General features: G+C 34.6%; 2 protein-coding genes across 2 annotated transcripts; one reads left to right on the top strand and one right to left on the bottom strand.

Moving 5' to 3' along the window:
* Positions 1-6,081: 6,081 nt before the first annotated feature.
* Positions 6,082-7,653, top strand: LOC132174403 (uncharacterized). The gene has a single exon (XM_059586065.1). It carries the CDS (start codon positions 6,082-6,084, stop codon positions 7,651-7,653), a length of 1,572 nt encoding a protein of 523 aa, XP_059442048.1.
* A 9,817-nt stretch (positions 7,654-17,470) lies between these two features.
* LOC132174819 (auxin response factor 9) lies at positions 17,471-22,498 on the bottom strand. Its single transcript, XM_059586505.1, has 14 exons — positions 21,976-22,498; positions 21,757-21,872; positions 21,311-21,406; positions 20,885-20,941; positions 20,614-20,766; positions 20,435-20,519; positions 20,151-20,241; positions 19,859-20,023; positions 19,639-19,752; positions 19,472-19,544; positions 19,239-19,392; positions 18,531-19,144; positions 18,211-18,398; positions 17,471-18,084 (listed from the first exon to the last, which is right to left on the bottom strand). Exons 1-14 carry the CDS (start codon positions 22,025-22,027, stop codon positions 17,946-17,948), a joined length of 2,097 nt encoding a protein of 698 aa, XP_059442488.1. The 5' UTR covers positions 22,028-22,498; the 3' UTR covers positions 17,471-17,945.
* Between the last annotated feature and the right edge of the window lie 434 nt (positions 22,499-22,932).

Raw genomic sequence — 22,932 nt, 5'->3', positions numbered from 1 at the left:
TTTGATGATCATTGGGGGTATTCATAGAGCAATGCATTATGTGGAAAGAGCTCGAAGAAGATTTCCTGCAGGTAAGTCAATCTCAGCCTCACAGCTTTTCCTTCTTATCCTCTTCTTTTTCATGCTTTTAAAAACGGGTTACCGGATCAGGTAAAACCAAAACTGGCCAGTAACCGGGACCCCTGTTAACCGGGATCCGATTCCCGGTTCCCAATTTCGGTTGTCCAAAACCAAGAACCGGGGTACTCCAGTTCTGGTTCTCGGTTTTGGCAAAAAACCGAGAAACCAAACCGGTTTGACAGGCCTAGTTCAATGTTTAAAAAGTAACACTTGACTCCCACAAAGTTTTAGACGTTAACAAAAAAGTCTTTCGGTTTATTTTAGCAGTTACTTTGGACGAAAATCAAGTCATGTTGGAAATAATTTTGGATGGTGCACAAATTCTCATTGATATAAAATAATTATAATATGAAAATTAACAATAAAATAAATAAAATATAAGAGATGAAAAGTAAAGTATGGAAAGATCTCACAATACTATAAAATCACGTAAGAGCGTTGTCCTTAAAGGTTGATTCGTGTCTCCCGGAGTGTATAACTCAGTGCGATCGGATCATTTGATATGCAACCTCCCAGAATTAGACTATAGCGTCTACCTTCATTAAGGACGCATTTCTAATAACAAAGACTAGTAAAATAACCCTTTGATCTTTTTGATAAAAAACCACAAAGTGAAAATAGAAATTGAATAGAATAGAATTCTATGCGATTGGTCTTTTAAAATAGGACAAAACTCTTTTATAAAGAAAATGAGTTTGTTTCTTCAAAAAAGAAAAGAAAAGAAAATGAGTTTGCCCTTCTTTCTTTCTTGTTGCAAAATCACTCTACCATAGGATTGATGATGTTTTCTTTCTTTATATAATTAATGAACAAATGGTTATAACACTAAAAAATGGTAAAACATTTGTTAATAATCAAATGGTCAAACTACAATAAAACTTGTTAAAGACTAATGGTCAAAACGGTAAAAATCAATTAAAACTAATTTTTATTTGATAACTCATAACCAATTAATAAATACAAACGGTCATAAAAGTTATATCTCATAACCAAGTAATAAATACAAATTGTTATAAACCAAAATGGTTAAAGATGATTTTTATTTCTCATAAAAACTTGTGAAGATATTATCAAATGATAAAACATTTTCAAATGATTGAAAAATGAATGTTTGTAACAAATATTACAACAAGTCACGTGCGTGGCATGTGGCACGTGACACATTTCAACCAAAAAGTTCGAAAATACCTTCAGGGGTAAAGTGTAAATACCCTAAATAGGTCCTCAACGCATGTCAAAATAACAGTTTACTCTCTGAAATCAATTTTTGTTAAGTAAATTAACAAAATCTGTCATTTTGTTATGTCATATTCAATAAAAACACGATACGTGTTATTATTAATTTCCAACTTTCAAAAATGATAATTAGGATTTTCCTGCATATATGTCATACTGTTACAGTAAACTAACCTAATCTCTTATATTCCAAAAATTTTACCCCGTGCTTAACCCTACCTCAGCTTCATCTTTCTCAGCCGCTTCACAAAATACAACTGTCAAATTCTTGCAAAATGTTCCCAAATTGTGGCAAGAAAGATAAAAATCAAAGAGGGTTAAGCACAAAGTAAAATTTTGAGGATATAAGAGATTATGTTAATTTATTGTATGACATGACAAAGTAACAGACTCTATTAAGTTATTTAATGGAAATTAATTTTAGGGAGTAAACTGTTATTTTAGCATATCTTGAGGACCTATAAATTATTTTTTATACCACAATGACTGATTTGTAATTTAGGCCAACTATATGGGCCTATAAATTATTTGTTATATACAAAGAATGATTTATAATTTAGATCAACCATATTGACCAATTTTGCATTTATCCCTTTAAAGAATAATGGCTCTGTTTGTTAAAGTATTGATTAAATTATTAAATTCATCTATTTCTATAATATGGTATCAAAGCCAGGTCTTAAGTTCAAATCCTAACTTCGTTAATTCACACTTCATTTAAATTAACGTGTTAGGCTTCTAGTTTGAGTCAATTCATGTGGAAAGTATTAAAATATTGATTAAATATCATTTAGCAGTGTTTTAAAGGGTTTTTTTTTTTTTTTAAATGTTTTGATATAACATAAAAATAAAAACTAATTTTGGTATTTTAGTAATATTTGATGATTGAATTGTTTTTTAATATATATATATATATATATAGAGAGAGAGAGAGAGAGAGAGAGAGGAGAGAACAAAAACGCCATAAAATAAAAGTCTTAACAAACGGAAATAGCTATCATGTGCAAGAGTATTTTATAATTGTCAAAATTACTATAGGGTTCAGCAATCAACAGATAAATCCACGGATAAACACAAATTCTTTGGGAAATGGTGTATAGTTTATAAAATATATTATAAATATAACTCAAACCCAACGTATTATTATGTGGGCTGTTTACAATAAAACACATAATTATTATATTTATATGGAGATTTTTATGCATATTAATCATATTGCTCAACGATAACGTTTCATGTGCCTTTTTATATCTAAAATAAACGACGAGGTTGTCTGTAATATATACTTTGGGATTGTAAGAGATAGTGTTCTCAGATCCCTAGGAGTAACTCAATCGGCTGTGTGATCGTCTCATGAAACAGAGGGCATTAGTTTGAACTCCTCCCCCTTTCCTTGTGTGGACATGTTAAAAAAAAAAAAAAAAACTCACATTAAAAAAAATTAATTCATCCCCTAAAAAAATTATTTAGTGGGCTCCATGTACCAACTATAAAATAATATTTTTCACCCTCTCAAAGAAAAAAAAAATCACATCCTCCATTGATTGAGTTTAATTCCAAGACAAGTGGAACATGAAGCAACCTTATATCTACATTTAAAAAAAAAAATTAATTGGAGTTCTATTAAATATATGAAGTGCAATATTAGAAATATAAGATATTATTTTATTTGAAAATTTTATATAGTATAAATAAGATCAGATCCCATATGATTGAGCGACCATATATAAGAAATTTTAACAGTTAACATTACAACAAAAGTATCAATTATCCCAATTAAGAGTAATGTTAGGCTTACAAACAAATTTTACAGAAAAGTTTTTATAAACTGATGTGGCACAACATAATTAGATATAAGATAAGTTTAAATTCTGAAAAACCTAAGCCTAGCACTCCTCTCCTCTCTCTCTCTCTCTATATATATATATATATATATATATATGGTAAATGGATCAATGGATCAACATTCAGGCTAAATAGGCTTTGTATTTGCGCTATATATATGGGCTTGCTAGCCCATTAAGCCAAGAGATATAATTTTTGCACTGAATGGGTATACAACAATTCGTTATTATTTAGCCTGTATATATTACGAGTGACATTCAAAGATAGCGGCCACGTTTATTAAAAGAAAAGGAGAGAGGAATTAAAAGATAAAAGTAGAGAAATACTACCTTCTGTCGTAAATCGTAATGCACCCGACAGAGTGGGGGCCATCGGTCCAAGATTTTCCAGGGAAAGAAGGGGTTAATGGGACGGCCCTGTTGGTTATGGTCCAGCTTGAAGGACAAACGAGCATTGATGGATCCAAGGGCCAACAAGGCCTGATGTGGACTGAAGCCCAAGTCAACCCTGGATAAATGGTATCACCGTTAACATTAGGATAGTATGTGACGATAGATAATAAAATATATTTATATAGTTTGGAATGATAATTTGGAAATGTTTATGTCTACAAACTTGAACCATAAACACTGATAAAAATGGTGAAATGACCTTTATATTCTTAAAATTTCTATAAAATTTTAAATTTATCTTTAATTAATTATATATATATATATGACCCACGATGGGCCATTCTTTTTTTTTCTTTTTTTTTTTTTTTAAATGAGGGTATTTTGAGAATTTTACACCCTTATGTTAGTGTTTAACAAAAAAAAACTAATGCAAGGGTGAAATTGTAAAAAATTAGAATTTTTATAACACTATATTGAAAGTTTTTTGACTTTGAAAATGATATTACAAAAATGACTGAAGTTATAAAAAAGAAAAAATGAAAAATGAAAAGTTTACTTGATTTACACGTTAAGGTTGAGGGAAGCATTGCCGCATGCTGCACTACCTTTGCATCATTTCTCATGCTTTTAATCACATGCCTTTACGTTATTACTCCACTTAACACTCAAACAAAAATTTGATATTCTTAATTTGTGTAAGCTTGCTTTTTTGCTTTTCCGTGCATGATTTACTTTTGAATATTTTGTTTGCCCCCCAACAAAAAAGCAAAGTAAAGTAAAGTTAAGAATAAAATTTGCAACATTTTGGTGTGCATAAGGAGAAGTCCAACTTTTGTCAACCTTGCTTGCCTCTTGGGTTTGATTTACATATATCTTTATTCGGCCTTTCAACTTTTGTTTATGGTAAGTTTGGGTCACAGTAGGAAGCTAATTTTTTTTAAGTCAAAATTACCTTGAAAATTCTAAAACTATTTTCAAAATCAAAGATCTAAAATAATACTATTGGAACCGCATAGTAGCATGGGAAGTGGGAAGGAACATAATTAACTATGGGTCCGGCTTTTTTCGTTGCCCCTAGACTTCTTAGTAATTTCATCAATAAATTTGACTTGTCTTGTGAAATTTTTTTGATTTATCACTGAATAATATTGGACATCCACAACAAGTTTTTGATTTGTCAATTAAGAATTGCAAACATGAACGATGTGTTGATACTCCAAATTATGAGTATTGGGAAAGGATGTAGACAATTTTTTGATAGTTTTTGAGATATATTGTTTTAATTAAAAGTTTGAGGACATATTATCAATTAGATAGTAATTTGATGGAGTATATGAACATTTTTTTTTTTTTTTTTTGTATTGAATGAGAATACAAAAATTCATTATTATTAGTTGGTATATATTCAAAAGAATTTTTGAATTCGAGGTGACAATATTGAAAGAATTTGACATAAGAATTCGCTGAGTGCAAGCCAAGTTATACTTTGCTTGCCTTTTTGGTTTGATTTACATGAATCTTTCATTCAACTTTTGTGTATGATAAGTTTAGCTCACATTATAATGATAATTTTTCGGGTTAAAAGTTGCATCACTTCTTTACTTTTATGAAGAAGAAAAAATGTAAAATCAGTTTTTGTGGTTTACCGAATTTGCAATTAGTTATATATAGTACCAAAAATAAACTCAGAAGTTCGTATGCCAAAAAAGTAATTGCTAAATTTCGTCTACTAATTTAACAAATTTCGATAGTATGATATGTAAAAGCTATTCAAATTATGACACGTGTCCTATTGAAATTAATGTAATAATCACCAATCATCACTATTATTTCTTATATTGTAAGATGACTGCAATTCAAAAAGTTTAGTTACAAGCAATTTGATTAACATTGAGGAAGAGATATTGCGCGGTGAGTTGATAAAGAGTGTTATGAAATTAGCAAAATTAATAATGGAATTTTAGAAGCATGATTTATGAATGTAGCCCTCAAAATGAAAATGAGGAAAATAAAGAAAAAGGAAAATGAAAAGAAGTTGAGAAAAACGTGTAATTAAAACCCCGCAGGTCGCTTCCTCAATATTCGATTATATCTTTCTTTCTTTCTTTCTTTTTTTAATTTGTTTTGTATGTGCCATGTGTGGTGGGTCCATCTAGCTTTTTTCAATTTCATTGCCATAATGCTATCCCTCCTACACCGTTGGCGTTAATCAATCTATCTCGCTAATTTTGTCTCGTGAATATTGAAAAAGAATACCCAAACAGCTGAGACCCAGTAGGGCCGTAGGGGGTTGTATATTTGTGACACACAGATCTTCATCACCATCTTTATCTCGTTAATTTATTAATTCTGCATATCACTTGTATACCTCTTTCTCTTTCTCTCCCTCTCCATCGCTTCTGTGCTCTGACTACTTGTAACTTGTAAGAGAGACACACACACAGAGTGCGTGTGTGTGAGAGAGATCTTGTCTCTTTAGACGACAGAGATGGTGTCATGCAGTCATGGCTATTTCTATCCTCAGCACCACTTGATCTACAGAGAAGAGCTGAAAAAAGATGGTGAGAAGGAAGTTGTTTGCTCGTGGAGGGGGTGCCACAAACCAATATGGGGTTCCCTCCACAATTGCGTCGAATGTGGTAACCGCCCTGTTCACAAGGACGCATCGTCCAAAAATCATTGCTTGGACTTCACTGAAAAGTTGGAAAATGAAGTTGTTTGCTACGGGTGCAACGAACCAGTATTGGGTCCCGCCTACAAATGCTCTATCTCCTCCGAATGCAGCTTTTCCATTCACAAATCTTGCGCCGATTTATCTCCGAAGATGAATCACCCTCTGCACCCAGACCACGCCCTTTCTTTCCGGTTGTGGCATAATGAACGTTGTGATGCTTGTTATAAATCTCACGATCACTCTTTCTTTTACTATTGTAATTCGTGTGATTTTCAACTCGACATCAAATGTGCTAATCGCAATCCTAATGACGGTCACCAACACGAATTCTCCCTCCTTTTGAGGCGGATCCGGTTCAATTGTGATGCTTGTGGACAGGAAGTCAATAACATGGCCAAAATATGCAATATCTGCAAACTCTTGGTTCACATCAAATGTGCTGCAATTCCACGCAAGGTCAAAATTAAGCTGCACAGTCATTTCCTTAACCTCATTTATTCTCCTCATGAAATCAATAACCGTGATAACATGTTCTGTAGAATCTGTGGTGACAAGGTCAATAAGGAGTATGCAGCTTACTCTTGTCAACAATGTAGTTATATTTTACATACGGAATGCCTAAGACATTTTAGGGATCGCTACAGGGAGTGGTCTGCAACTAGTGAGTCGATGCCCAACGAATATGTTGGCCATACAACTCATTTGATCAAGGCGCTCGATCAAGCAAAGGACAAAGGACCTCACCTTGGGGAGATCCAACATTTTAGCCATGAAGATCATAAGTTAATCCTCTGTGATGATGAGATCAAGGATGATAAGCTTTGTCAAGGGTGTACAGAGCTCATAATTTCAGTCCCTTTTTACAGCTGTGCGCAATGCAACTTCTTTCTTCACACTCGATGTACTAAACTTCCCAGAACGATTAAGCAACACCGACTTAGCAACTTTCATACGCTCACCCTTCTCCCACAGGCACCTACCAAGAGTGCTGTGTTCTTTTGTAATATTTGTTCTCGTCATCATCGTGGTTTCACCTACAATAATCCTCAATATAGTTCGCCTTGGAGATTCATTGACGTTCAATGTGGTTCAATTCCTGAAACACTTGAACACGAAGGTCATGAGCATCCCTTTTGCCTTGCTCAAGATTCTAAGAATAGAAAATGCAAAGTTTGTCCTAAGGACAACAAGGACCATGCATTCGTATGCAACGGTTGCGATTTCATCTTGGGAATTAGATGTGCAAATCTTCCACTGGTAGCGAGGCACAAATATGATACACATCTCCTCAAGCTTACCTACGCTGCTGAAGACAATTCCAGAGAATATTATTGTCTAGTTTGTGAAAAAAAAAAGAAATCCGAACCATTGGTTCTATTACTGTGAAGAATGCGACTTTCCTGCTCATACCGAATGTGTTCTTGAGAACTATCCATGCATCACGATTGGAAATACCTACAAAAGTGAATATCATGAGCACCCTCTCACTTTTGTCGAGAAGCCTAGATACAATTGGGACTTATGTAGGGTCTGTTGGGAATATTTTGATGGTGTGGCCCTAGAATGTATTGAATGCAAATTTGTAGTCCACCCCCCTAGACCTTATTACCCTGATTGTATGTGGATACTAAGTGAACGGAGAAGGTAGAATACCGGTGTTGAGTCTTTCTGATGAGGTTGGCCGCACTCTGCTAGGTTTGTTTGTACTACTTTACTGTTTAGATTTTTTGTGTGATTCTTTCTTGTGGGTCTCCCTCTTTGTACTACTTGTTCATCCAAAAATGAAAAAACTAAAGTGTGCACAATAATTTTATTTTATTTACGTAATGAAGGCATTCCATTTTTTTTTTTTTTTGTCTTTTTTTTTTTTTCAATGCATGATTAATTGGTTCTTTACGTACAACCAAAGCATATTGTTTTTTTCTGCTGGACTAATGACTCAAATTAATGCGGAGTATATATGAGAAAATTGGAACGCCGAAGAGGAAAGAAAAAGTTTACTCATGAATAATTAAACTCACTCATGTAGAGAAAATAGAGATTCTATATGCCATGGCATGCAGTTAAATCGCAGTTATAGCAAACAAATTAAATTAATAAGTGGCATTTTTCAAACCATTTGATTGCAAAGAGAGACTTGAATTTTATAATTTTAGAATTTGAAATTGTAAGAGATATAATCCAATTTAATTGTTTATATATTCAATTGATACATCAATAAGTAAAAAAATTATAATAAAAGGTCACTCTCACTCTCGTATATATTAACCTGCTAATTTCTCTCTCTCTCTCTCTCTCTCTCTGAATTTCTACCTATGAGGGCTAAATTAAACTCCTAGAAAGCTAGAAGTGCAAACACAGTTAGGGCTGGGTAACGATTAAATTGGTGTCAGTAAATCCATTTTTGCCTACCGAACCGACTCTATACCGATATATAATTTAGACAATTTTGGTTAATTCGTTAAAGTCGGTTAATTGTTAGTTGGTTAAGTCGTTTAACTTTTATAGGGCAAATGGGTTGTTTTTTGGCCCAAATTTTTTTTTTTTTTAAGGCTAAACAAGTGTCACACATCTTTTTCCCGCAACAAACAAACAACAACAATGAAAACCAAAAAACCCCATCTCTTCTGAGATGAATAGAACCAAATCACAATCACAAGGGCAAGATTAATAAGCAGATGAAATTTAGTAACCTTTGAAAATATGCCTTTGTATTATTAGTAATCATATATATGAAAGGGTAAACAAACATGAAAATTAGATAACCTCTGTTTATCTGTGATGGAAGAAAATATGCATTTTCAGTACATATATTTCTGTCTATATAACGATTAACACATATCAAACAAAGAAATGGAAAATTGGAGATATCTAGCTTTAGCTTTAGAATATTAATTAGGGAAATCAATCATCAAATTATTGAAACCAAGAAAGAAAAATCAAAGTAGTAATACAAAGAAAATCATAACCAGCGGACCATGTCAAATATTGGTCTAAAATAAAATATTGTTCAATCTAGGATTCGATTCTTTGGGTACAATGATAAGTCTAAACTTGCTTTTGCTTTTTCCTTAGATTTACTTTTGAATTTTTTTTGCCTGCCCTCCAACGAAAGATAGAAAAGTAAGCTTAGAAGAACACTGGTGTTCATAAGAAGAATATCATGATAATAACAACATTAAAAGAAATATATAAAGAATCATACCATGAGTCCAAGCCAAGTCAAGTACTTTTCTCAGCATGTCAGTATTCGTTTGAGGGCATGCCAAGTGAACCTTTGCTTTCCTCTTCGGTTTGATTTATAAGATATATTTTTGTTACGCCTTTTAACTTTTGTGTGTGATAAGTTTGGGTCCCATGACCATTTTTTGGCTAAAAAAAATTATCAAAGATCTAAATATTGGAACCTCAGGGTAGTTGGAAAGTGGGAAGGAGCCTAACTATGGGTCGAGCTTTTTTCATTGCCCCTAGACCTTTTAGTAATTTTATCAATAAATCCGACTTTGCCTCCTGAAATTGAATAGCAAATAGCCAAGACCCAGCAAATTTAATAAATGAGTAATATTATTTAGCATATTACAATATAACTGCCATACAACTGGGATAATGTGGCATTAAAAATCAAGTCATGGGTATTACTTGATCTACAGTAAAAAAGAAAAAGCATTTTTAGTTCCAGGCATTTTCATAAATCTCCTAGCTAAATTATTTGGAGCTTCTTTGATATTGCATTAAAAAATATAGCTTTTATTTATTAAAAAAAATAAAAATAAAGGCCAAATATAGCTTTTTAGAAAAAGCATATTTTTCAAGCTTTCTCTAAAATGCAGTTTTGAGCTTTTCTTTTAAGTGAAAAAAAAAATAAAAAAATGGTAACAACATGAAAAATTGTGTTTAATCGAGGGATATATCCCAATTAAACACTCATCATCAAGAAATGATCAAACTTACAAAGATGTCCTGTCTCATAACACAACATGTCTTATGAGTCAGAATTAGACTTCAGCTAGTGATCTCTAATTGGAATTAATATAAATTCATGTAATAATCACCAATCTTCACTAATATATTTGATTCTTATATTATAACATGATACTGCATTTCCTTTAATTGCATCACTTCTCTTACTTTTATCACATGCATTCGAGTTGGTGGGAGTTGAATAAAGGCAGTGGTTGTTTCTGACTTGTTCCAAGTATATATATGAACGTACCACTACCAATTTAGTAGCTCAACTTCACCTCACTTTTACATTTTAAAAAATGTTTTACAAACAAAAAGTAATAATTTATTAGTAATTGTTTATCTCGTTTAGTCTAAAGTAGTTAGAAAATAGAAATAAGAGTAAAGAAAACTAATCTTTACATGCTATATATACTTTGCTTGCCTCTTTGCTTTGATTACATCATTCAACTTTTGTGTATGGTAAGTTAGGCTCCCATTAAAATGATCATTTTCAGTTGTTTTCGGAGTAGGTGGGCCTCATTGGACAAGTATCCCTTATTATTAAGGTTGTTTGATTTTATGTAAAAAAAAAATTAACTCAAGCATAGGTGTTAGTGATCTTGTTAATCCTCTTATAGCCATGAGGAAATTGAAACAATAAAAACAGAAATAAATGACATACAAAACACATTAGCCTACAAGGAGCATGATTTCAGCAACCAAGTTTTACACGATATCTTTCCTTTAACAAGTGATTTTAACATAAATACAACTTTTTTTTTTTTTTCTACTATAAGCATTATCATCTAACAGAGGAAGTTGTAGTTTTGAAAAAAATTTAAGCAGAATAATGGGCCTTGACCTTTCCAATAACATCCTACTGCCAAGAAAACAACCATTATAATTAATAAATAGGGAAAAGGCAAATCCTCTATTCTCTCTTGAATCATAATGTGGAAGAGAGATGTCTCGTGAGTTCATGAAAAGTCTACTGATATACAGATTAATTGATAATATTTTAATTAAAAAGTTTTAAATATTTACATCAGCCCCAAGAATCTGATGTACAGATCTTTTTTTTTTTTTTTTTTGGTGAAATTGTTAAGATCATATTCTTTAGCTAAAATTGAACTTATAAACAGTAAATTGGCGGATAGGCAAATAGCTCGTGTATGCATGCAGAAGTGATTGGAGGATACTGAAAGCAAATTCTGTCGACTGGCTTTGCATCACTTCTCGTGTATATTAACCTGCTCATCTCTCTCTCTTTTATTTGTTATCAATCTGTTTATCTCAAAAACGGTCCATAAAGTTAATTGCAATACAAACTAGCATGCACATAATCTCACAAGGTGGACTGTTTCTACAAGCAAGAATATCTCGAATGATTGGAAGTCTAATTTGTTTATCTCAAAAACTTGCCGGCCAGCTTTTGAATCTTATCCCAATCTAATCGTTCAGCAAAGTACAAACTAGCCTGAGCATAATCTCACTAGGTAGACCGTTTCTACATTCCCATTTTATCCCTACCCTAGCAATTTTGCTAACTAGATTGTTGGCTATTCGGGCAACAAATGTAAGAAAGCCTATATGGGCCACCTGTCCGAGTAAATTTTAGTCAACCCACCCAGCTGCTTGACATTTGCTGCCCGTATTAAAGCAAACAATGCTCATATTTGGATTCCAATATCCTAATGGTGATAAAAATAAAAATAAAAAGCAATTAAATTTGATAGGGAATTTTTATTATTTAATGACTAATGTAGTAAGTGTCATATGAGCCGACACGTATTTATTATCTCGCACCTAAACTCAATACTTCCGCCAACTTATTTTAAACTAAATTGCAGGAAATATATTGCTCGGGAGTGTGTTTTCAAAAAAAAAATTGTTATTTGAAAACGTATAAAAAAATTTCTTTTCAAATTGTAGGTAAGGCTGAAGGGGGTGAGATTTTAAAAGCAGACAATTTTAAGAGGTTAAAATCAAACCATGATTTTATCAAATACTTACATACGTATTTAAAAATAGTATTTTCAAATTACACCTTTTAAAATCGCTATTTCTAAAATCCAATTCCAATTGGCCTTAGCGACCTTCTTTGTGATCTCCATCTCCTGGTTGTTATCTGATGTTGTTCTTGCTTTCATGGGGGGGCGACCATGCAGAGAAGGTTTTAGTCTATGTAGCTGATGATGGGTGCTCGCAACTAATTCTCTTCGCTTTCATTTTTGGGATAAGAAAAAACACAAATGGGTTCCTAAATGCCTTTTCCATGAGATAATTTGACGAAATTCATTAATATACCATGTCAGCAACTATAATTGTGACGCATGTTATTTATAATAAAAATTAAAAATATAATGACAAACTAAAATATATAAAATATAAGTTGGAAACCAAAAATTAAAAAAAAAAAAAAAAACACAACAACAAAAAGGGTAGTTCAACCACGCCTTTCAATCGCTCAAAAGTGATTGAAACACCCAAAGTGAACATCATATTGTGAACATTATATTTTCAGTTGCACACCACACTCGCTGGGTGGGAATGGGATTTAAGAAGCAAAATCAAATGGAAAGGGGAAATTTCAAGTAAACTCCTGAACTTTCATTACTTTTGCAATGTTCTACTTAAAGTTTTAATATTCTCAATTTAGCGCATTAAACTTTCAATTTAGTGCAACGTCACCCCTTCACTAGGGTTTGGTTCGGGGTTAAATTAGACCAAAAATAGGTGAAATGACCGTTATACCCCTAAAAATTTTATAAAATTTCAAATGTATTTTATTTTTTATTTTTGAAAAAAAAAAAAAAAAAAGATGACCCATGACTGGCCATTCCTTTTTTTTTTTTTTTTTTTTTTTTAAATGAGGGTATTTGAGAATTTCACACCCTTCGTTAGAATTTATAAATAAATTCCAATGGATGGGTGACATTGCTAAAAATTAGAATTTTCATAATAATATATTGAGAGTTTTTAAACTTTGAGAGTAACATTACAAAAGTATTAATGGAAATTGAGAAAAATTAAATGAAGTTTTGATAAATGAAAAATGAAAAGTTGACATGGTTTACACGTTAAGGTTAAAGGAAGCATCTCAAAACGCCGCAGGTCGCAAGCTGCACTTACATCATTTCTCTTGCTTTTAATCACATGCCCCCATTACTCCACTTTACATTCAAACTAGAATTCGATATTCTTTGTGTAAGCTTGCTTTTGCTTTTCCCTGCATGATTTACATTTGAATATTTTGTTTGCCGCCCCCCACCCTGAAAAAAAAAAAAAAAAAAAAAAAAATCAAAAGAACTTCTGAATTCAATGTGACAATATTCAAAAAATTTAGCTATTAATTGACTACCTTTAGCAAGTAGCAACATGCATGAAAAATAGTATTTTGTCATTGGATATTTCCCAATTAATTAAAAATGTGTTTGACATTGCGATTTTGCATACTAAAAGTGTGATTTTAAACTAAAATTGAAGATTTCGTAATGTTTGGATATGCGTTTTTAAAAGTTTTCTATTTGAAAATGTAAAAAAATATGCGAATGCAAAAGAGTGCATTTTAAAAACGCATAATATTTTAAAGACTAAACTACGATTTTAAAGGCCAAAACACGGTTTTACCAAACTCTTAACTATGACTTAAAAAAAATGCATTTTTAAATTGCGCATTTTAAATTCATGTAAGAATCACCCGTCTTCAATAATATATATGAAGATGATAAAAAAGAAGATTGCATTTCAAAAAGTATTGGCTGAGTGCAAGCCAAGTTATACTTTGCTTGCCTCTTTGGCTTGATTTAGTTACAAGCCATTTGATTCATATTGATGGAGGAAGAGATCGAGATTGTCTAGTGAGTTCATAAAGATGGTCTTATGAAATAATGGAATTTAAGAAGCATGAATGATAATGTAGTCCTCAAAATTTAAATGAGGAAAATATCTTTCGTTTTCTTTATTTTGTTCGGGGTGTGTGTGGGTCCAGCTAGCTTTTACTAATTTATCAATCATCAATCAATTAATCTCACTAATCTGTCTCATGAAAATTGAAAAATACCCAAAAGAGCTCGGACCCACTAGGGAGTTGTATTGTAGCAAATATATTAAGTAAATACTAATGGCTACATCATCTTCATCGGGATCAGGATCCCCGGCAATACTGCCAAAATTGTCCATCAGCTTTTTCTCAAATCTTGGTCATCCAATATCATCCAATAGCCACAATTTCGCTACGTGTATATTTATTTTTTTTAAAAAAAATATTAAAATATTAAATTAAAAATTAAAAAAACTGGGGTGACTGTCTGGCTGACCACCCCAACTTGAACCATGGGGGTGGTCCGCCACCCCCAGGGGCCGGTAGGGGGTGGCCGAACCACCACCTAAGGCCACGGGGGTGGCTTCGACCACCCCCAACCGGCCCTTAGGGATGACCAAACCAGCCCCTAAGGCCATGAGGGTGGCTTCGGCCACCCCCAACCGGCCCCTGGGGGTGGCCGAACCACCCCCTAAGGCCAATTGTGGGTGGCCGAAGGGGTGGCGAATCCAGTTCAATTGTGATGCTTGTGGAGAGGAAGTCAATAACATGGCCAACCTATGTAGTATCTGCAAACTCATGATTCACAAAAAATGTGTTGAAATTCCACGCAAGGTAAAAATTAAGCTACACAATCACTACTTCAACCTCATCTATTCTCCTCATGAAATCAATGAGTGTGACAACATGTTCTATTGAATATGTGGTGACAAGGTCAATAAAGAGTATGCAGCTTATTATTGTCAACTACGTAGTTATATTTTACACACGGAATGCCTAAGAAGTTTTAGGGATAGCTACAGGGAGTCACCTGCAACTAGTTAGTTAGTGCCCAACGAATCTGTTGGCCGTGTAACTCATTTGATCAAAGCGCTCAATCAAGCATAAGACAAAGGACCTCACCTTGGGGAGATCCAACATTTCAGCCATGAAGAACATAAATTAATCCTATGTGATGATGAGATTAAGGATGATAAGCTTTGTCAAGGGTGTACGGAGCTCATAATTTCAGTTCCGTTTTATAGCTGTGCGCAGTGCAACTTCTTTCTTCACACTCGATGTACTAAACTTCCCACTAGGATTAAGCATTACCAACTTCACCACTTTCACACACTCACCCTCCTCACACGAGCACTTACCAAGAGTAGTGTGTTCTTTTGTTATCGTCATCATCACGGCTTTGTCTACAAATATGACATATGTTGGAGGCACATTGACGTTCAATGCGGTTCAATTCCGGAAACCCTTGAACACGAAGGTCATCAACATCTCTTTTACCTTGCTCAAGATTCTAAGAATAGAAAATGCAAAGCTTGTCCTGGTGACAATAGGGACTATGTATTTGTATGCACCAGTTGCGATTTCATCTTAGGAATTAGATGTGCAAATCTTCCACTAGTAGCGAGGCATAAATATGATACACATTTTCTTAAGCTCACATACCCAGCTGAAGACGATTGTAGATAATATTATTGTCTAATTTGCGAAGAAGAAAGAGATCAGCACCATTGGTTCTATTACTGTAAAAAATGTGACTGCTCCGCTCATCCCGAATGTATTCCTGGAAACTATCCACGCATCACGATTGAAAATACTTACAAAAGTAAATATCATGAGCACCCTCTCACTCTTGTCCAAAAAACTAACTGTAGATGTGATGGATGTGGCTATATTATTGATGAGGTGGCCCTAGAATGTAGTGAATGCGAATTTAATGTCCACCCCCCAACACCTTATTACCCTGATTGTATGTGGAAACGAAGAGAAGGGGAATGGTAGAATGCTATATATTTCATGTGGAGAATCTCGGTCTTGAGTCCTGTAATGAGGTTGGTAGCTTCTTATTTATTATTTATTACGCTATATTGTGTTTCTTGAACTTGAGTGAACACTCAGCTAGCTGGGTTGTTTGTACTACTTCACTGTTTGGTTTTTCGTGTGTTTCTTTCTTGTAGTTGTGGCTCCTTTCTAATGGTCTTCCTCGTTGTACTTGTTCATCCAAAAAAACCAAAGTCTGGGGAATAATTTTATTTATGTAGTGAAAGCATTCCATTTTATTTTATTTTTTATTTTTTTGTTCAATACATGATTAATTGGTTCTTTACGTACAACCAAAGCATACTGTTTTTTCTGGTCGACTGAGGACTCAAATGCGGAGTATATATGAGAAAATTGCAACCCCGAAGAGGAAAGAAAAAGTTAACTGAATAATTAAACTTAGTCATGTAGAGAAAACAGAGATTCTATATGGCATGGCATGGCATGCAGTTAAATCGCACTTATATAGCAAAAAAAATTAAATTAATAAGTGGCATTTTTCGAACTGTTCGATGTAAAGAAAGACTTGAATTTTGTGACTTTAGAATTTGAAATTGTAAGAGATATAATCCAATTTAATTGTTTATAGATTAAACTCATACATCAATATGTAAAAAATTATAATAAAAGCTAACGCTCGTATATATTAACCTGCTAATCTCTCTCTCTCTCTTTTGCTTTGGATTTTCACGAGGGCTAAATTAAACTCCTAAAAAGCTAGAAGTGCAAACATGATTAGGGCTGGGTATTGGTTAAATTGACGTCGGTAAATCCATTTTCGCCTATCGAACCGACCAAGAATTAACCGACTCTATACTGATGTATATATTAATTTAGACAATTTCGGTTAATTCAGTAAAGTCGCTTAATTGTCAGTTGGTTAAGTCATTTAACTTTTATAGGCCAAATCTCTTTTTAGGCCAAGCATATTTTTATGGACCAAATTCTGAATGGGTTTTTTTTTTTTTTGCCCAAATGATTTTTTTAAGGCTAAACAAGTGTTTATTGGACATATTTATAGCATTTTCATTATCTTAGATTATTACAAACTGTCACTAATATAGATAAAATTAAACAAGAACTATTGCTAGGACACGGTGGCCTATCAAAACTATTTTTAAAATTACTATATTCATAGCTCTAATTATTGTTTCTATTATCAATTGCTTTCTTTAAAGATATATATATATATATATATATATATATTTGTTGATTATCTAGAATGGGAGAATGCCCTAGTTTAGATTTTAGTTCTGATCTCTTTTCTATTATAAAAGAGAACTCAATGTAATGAATTAAAGAAATCATTGTGTTTTTTCTTTCTGCTGTGTTGTTTTAGGTTTGGCGTTTTTTCGTACCAATTTGCTCAGAGAAAAGAGGACCAAAAAGAGACAAAGCTAAAAGAGTAACAGGACGTTGCCAATTTCGACTGGCTAAAGAGGAAGATTAGTTCCAAAACACATGTATTTACAATCACAAGAAACAGAGAATCCACCCATCCAGCACCCACCTACCCACCACCCCCTCCCCCGTCCAATTATTCAGCACCCCTGCTGCTATATCACGGTGCGTGTGAGTCCCACTCACCAGCAACCCCACTTCCACCCACCAAGACTTGCATAAGTATTCACAAGATTCTAACTACACTCCCTAAACCCCCACTACTGCATAATGAGCTTTCTTGAGTTTCAAGAAGCTGTAGCTCTAAAAAACGAGCTATCAATTAACCAATGTCTTTCTCCCTCCACCTTCACACATCTTCCTAATCACAAAAATAGACCCTCTTTCTCCCCCACAAACAAACAACAATGAAACCCAATAAAATAAAAAATAAAAAGAGCAAATAAACAGAACAAAATGACAGTTCAGTGTTTCAGTTTTCGGTTGAATCTGAGCTTATAACCGTCCCTTCACCGTCTGTCGAAGAACCAGGCAGTTTGCTTCCTGGGCTCAACTTCTTCACATCCTGAATAGAACATATGAAGATTCTTCTCACCATGTTACAGAATTCCCTGTATGGCAATAACACAGAATAAAAAAACACTAAAACTGAGGAACACGTCATATAGAAACTTCCAAACAGTTTTAAGTAAGAACCATATTCTATTTTGTGATAGATAGTACTGAAGAGAACTTACTGCCATGGATAGTCGCCCACAAGCATCATATCTCCTTCATCATCGGTATAGACGATTTCCCACTTATCGCGAGGGCGAAGCTGTCCTTTGATGTCAAACATCTCCTCAAGTTCGTCTATAAGCTCATCATATCCTCTCAACATGGTTAAGTCCACCGCCCGACCGACAGCAACCCCCTGCATTTGAACCTTTTGCATTTTTGAAGAACAAAAAAAAAAAAAAAAAAAGAGCAAATTTTCAGAAATTAGCATTGGGGGTGGGGACCATAACCTCTAGAATATATTTTTATTAAAGTTTCAAAATATTTCTCATATCAGCACCTTGGTGCGACTTCTGGTTGAAGCAAAGCAGTTTTGCCTGCTCTGAATCTCTTTTGGTGGTACTTGCATCTGTCCCGCTTGCGTGTCTTTTGAGTCCTTCGATAGATCAGACTTATGGTCTGAATCAGCTGCTGGCAGGGTACTGATATGTCTTTCAGTGGAGCCATTAGAGACACTGATTGGTTGTGCATTGGCCTTCTCTACAGTAGGTGAGCTTGTAGGGTGATTAATCAGCTCAATACCGAACAATCGGTAACTAGTAGCAGTGTCAGCTTTCTTCGTCTTCTCAACTGGGTCAGGAAATGATTCATTCTCCAGCTTCGATGAGTGTGGAGTTGAATAGCTTGGGAGAGCAGCCCAAGTGGAGACACTTTTGCTATCATCCACCGTGTCCTGAAAAAGATGCTGAGTAACACACGTATGAGGAGAAGATAACCAGTTCCCATCAGTTTGAGGCCTTGAAATCAAGGAGTTGTTGCTATTAATATCTGTCTGATTGGGATGCCAAATAACATGATTTTCACTTCTTTTGCCTTCAGCCATAAATTGTGTCATTTCATGGGACTGCGTCAATCCAGAGTTCCAGAGTGTTGATCCAGTGTAAGTAGTATTATCTATAAGAGAAATAAAGAAGAGGAAGTTTAGAATGTAACCAACTCAGCTAGTACAAAAGGTAAATGGGTACGAAGAAAGAAAAAATTATCTCACCATGACTTGGAACTTCAATGGGTGTTCGGGGCCTTTTGTTCTTTGCCACAGCAGGTTGAGCCAGGCTTGCAGGTATGGAAGCCACAAAGGGCTCTATCTCCCACGGTGAAACCCTATCGGGTCTTGTAATAGATGCAGGATCATCCCATTGAACCTAATAAAATGAAGAAAACAATATTGAAATTTGATTGCCATATTAATTTGAAACGAGGAAGAAGGAACCAAGAAATTACTTTTAGTGATCGCCATCTTGAACCTGTCCAGTGAGGAGAAATATCTTCAACCCCAACTATTGTGCCCAAAAACCTAATCAATCAAAAATGTGGAACAAGAATCTTTATAAGAAAACTCAGACAACAAGCAAACTAATTGCAATTATGTATTTGGGATTTTTTATTACCTTCTCTCCGGAGAGTCCTCCCCCTCAAAACTCATCCTAAATCTCATGCCAACTCCGAACTTATTGTTAACAGCCTCCAAATACTTATTCAAGCTTATTATGAACTGGCTCGTCCTGATCATTTTAACCAAAGCAAATAAATCAATGATAAGATATCATACAATAATTATTCAACAGAACCAGTCATTCCAGTTTGCCTGAAAGAAGGAACATATCACACCTTGGCTTATAATAGACTATAAATAGAGTTTGGGTTGCAACAGCATGAGATGCAGTTGCAAGCACTCCTAAGTGCATGCTCTGACTCGAAATCACAGAAGATGGCATGCTGGTCTGTTGACGGGCAAGGCGCCTCACCCCTACGCGCAACTCCCCACTTTCTCCCCTAGAAAAGCAATTCATTAATGAATTAAAGCTTTTTACTAATGGAATATATAACTAACAAGAAGATTATAAAGTACCATAAATAATATAAATAAAATGAGACAAGATGAAAAAAAACAGGCATATACCTCAGAAATACAAAGGTATCCCCAGCAACTAATCTCTTAGATGTCACAAAAACACTCCATCCTGTCGTAAGCAAGTGTCTCCGTGGTTGACCTTTTGTTGAATCACAACAGAAGAAATATGAGTGAAAATAGACTATCTTGTTTGATTTTTTCAAGCAGCATGTCTAACACACTATGATTAATTTAACTAACTCATGATGAGTGATTAAACCCCATCCCTTCCGAGATCAATAGAACCAAATCACAATCACAAGGACGAGTAATAAGCAGATGAAATTAGTAACCTCTGAAAATATGCTTAAAATGCCATGCATAACCATGAAGATCCTTAGCAACCAATTCCTGGGTCGGGGTTGACTGGGCCATATCCTGAATTATATAATCCAGACATGGAAATCAATAACATGGAATTATTGAAACCAAGAAAGAAAATCAAAAGTAGTAATACAAAGAAAATTATTACCAGTGGAGGAAGGCATTCAGTGGCGTGTTTACGAAGAACGGAAAACCCACCATGGGTACTAGTATCAGAGGCAGTTAAAACTTTGCAGAACGAGTGAACTGTTGGTCTTGGATCTTCATGAGGGCAGGGATCAGGACTTGTAGGCTCAATTTGCTAAAAACAATTCAACACGATTAGAATCATTCCAGTCAAGCAAAAAATAAAAAGAAAAAAAATTGCTGACCAAACATTGAAAGATGTTGAAATCAGTAACAAAGATGTTGCTTCTTACATGTAATTCTGGCTGTAAAGTGATTTGTGCATATACGTCGTCTGTTTCTTGTTCCGCCTAAAAAGTACACATCAAAAAGAAACAAAAACAAATGAATAAGTTCTTCCCGAACATACAATTTTTACAATTTATTGCAAGGTTCTGTTTGGATGCTGAGAAAATACAGAAAATATAAAGACTATACAAATTGTGTTTGGAACCTTAGTTCCAATCACTTGGGAACCCATAAAACTGAAGTCCAATTCAAATGAGCCAAACTCAACTAATGGGTCCAGCTGATCTTGGTTTATCATGTTTAATAAAACCCATACGTTGAAACACGCTGGAAACCAAGCAGCTATTTTCTTTCCTCCATTTTCTCGGTAACCAAACAGAAAAACCAAAAAAATGGTAAAAAAGAAGAGAGAAAATCAAATAGAGAAATACCAGTAGCTCAACGTTAATTACACGACAAAGAATCTTCGAGGGAAGATGAAACAGTGGAATCCTCTGATTCAGTTCCTGATTTGTTGATGCCTCTAACTACAAACAACCCAAAAATAGCAAGTTTTTTTCAATTCCACCAAAAAAACACACTCCCAAAACAGGAAACGCCATAAAAACGAAACCCCCACCACTCTCTCTTTCTCGAGAAACACTTTTCACCGAAACAAACAGAAATCAAGATCCGAAACACAAACATATAGCTGATAGCATTAAATTTAAACACACACTTGTTCAAACGCCCCTGCAGGAAATAAGAGACCCCAAAACGGAAACCCCCATAAAACCAAAATCCCAACTCTTTTTCGGTAAACACTTTCCCACCGAAACTAACAGAACCAAAGATCCGAAACACAAAGAAATAGCATTTAACACATAGACACACTTACTTGTTCCATGTGCCCCTGTGGGAAGTAGAAGACCCTCTCGCCGGCCAGAGGCACGTCCACGAGTGGGCCCGCGCAAGCCTTCCATAGCTCCTCATACAGCCCATCCCTTCCACGACCTAAGAAAACCAAACCAAACCAAAAAGTAAGAAAAAATTTCACATTTTCCCGGAAAAACAAAGAAGACCCAAGAAAATTTTCAAAACCCAACGGCCATTTCACCTTCCGCCGAAACATTTGACTGCGAAAACGACCCGCTTCGATTCGCCATCATTGAAATCCGAGTCAAACTCCGAAATTCCCCAAAAGATTAAAAACAAAAACCTCACATAAAATGATAAAAATCCCCCCAAAACCCCCTACCTCACCTCATTATATACAACCAAAGCCCACAATAATCAACACTAAATTACACCCACTAATTATAATCAAACCCCCAAGCCGTTCATACGATTTTATCACCCAAAGCTCCGGCTTTTCGGTTCCAATACTGCGCTTTTACACCAAGTCACACACTTTCTCGCTTCGTCTCCCTCTGTAACGATTGGGATCGATTCGAAAGCGTAACGCAAAACCACCCTTTGGGCTCTCCGAGAAGCGTTACAAAACCACCTTGTGAGCTCGCAAAGCCGCTTTCTCTCACTACAGAAACTCTCTCTCTCTCTCTCTCTCTCTCTCTCTCTCTCTATGTTTCTCTCTCTACGACACTCAGACACACACTCTGCAAAACGCCGTTTCGAAGAATCCCCAAATCCCCTTTGCGCGCGTCTTATTATACGCGACTTTCTCTGCTTTAACTGTGACTCTCTCTCTCTCTCTAACTAGACTAACCGTAGTTAAGGATCTAACACCGGGGGACCCGGGTAAACGGAACGACGAACCCAACGGAAAAATGTTAAATATATTTTAATTAAACTATTAAACATCTCATTTTCTATCAAAATACTATGAAACATCACACTTTATTCCTTTTCTTCTGCAACTTAAAAAGTACAGAAACTTCCTAAGACCATTCAAAAAAAAAAAAAAAACAGAGATTGACATGTTACATTGTGATTTTATTACTTTTTTTTTATATAAATTAACGTGATTGACCGGCAATTCATAATTAGTAAAATAAGTTCGTCACTAACTGATTAAATTGACAAGTCAAATTTGTTAGTAAACATTCAAATTATA

Source organism: Corylus avellana, chromosome ca3 (genome assembly GCF_901000735.1).
Source record: "Corylus avellana chromosome ca3, CavTom2PMs-1.0".
Taxonomy (NCBI): Eukaryota; Viridiplantae; Streptophyta; class Magnoliopsida; order Fagales; family Betulaceae; genus Corylus; species Corylus avellana.
The sequence above is the reverse complement of the archived record's forward strand: the minus strand, read 5'-3'. Positions and strand labels throughout refer to the sequence as shown.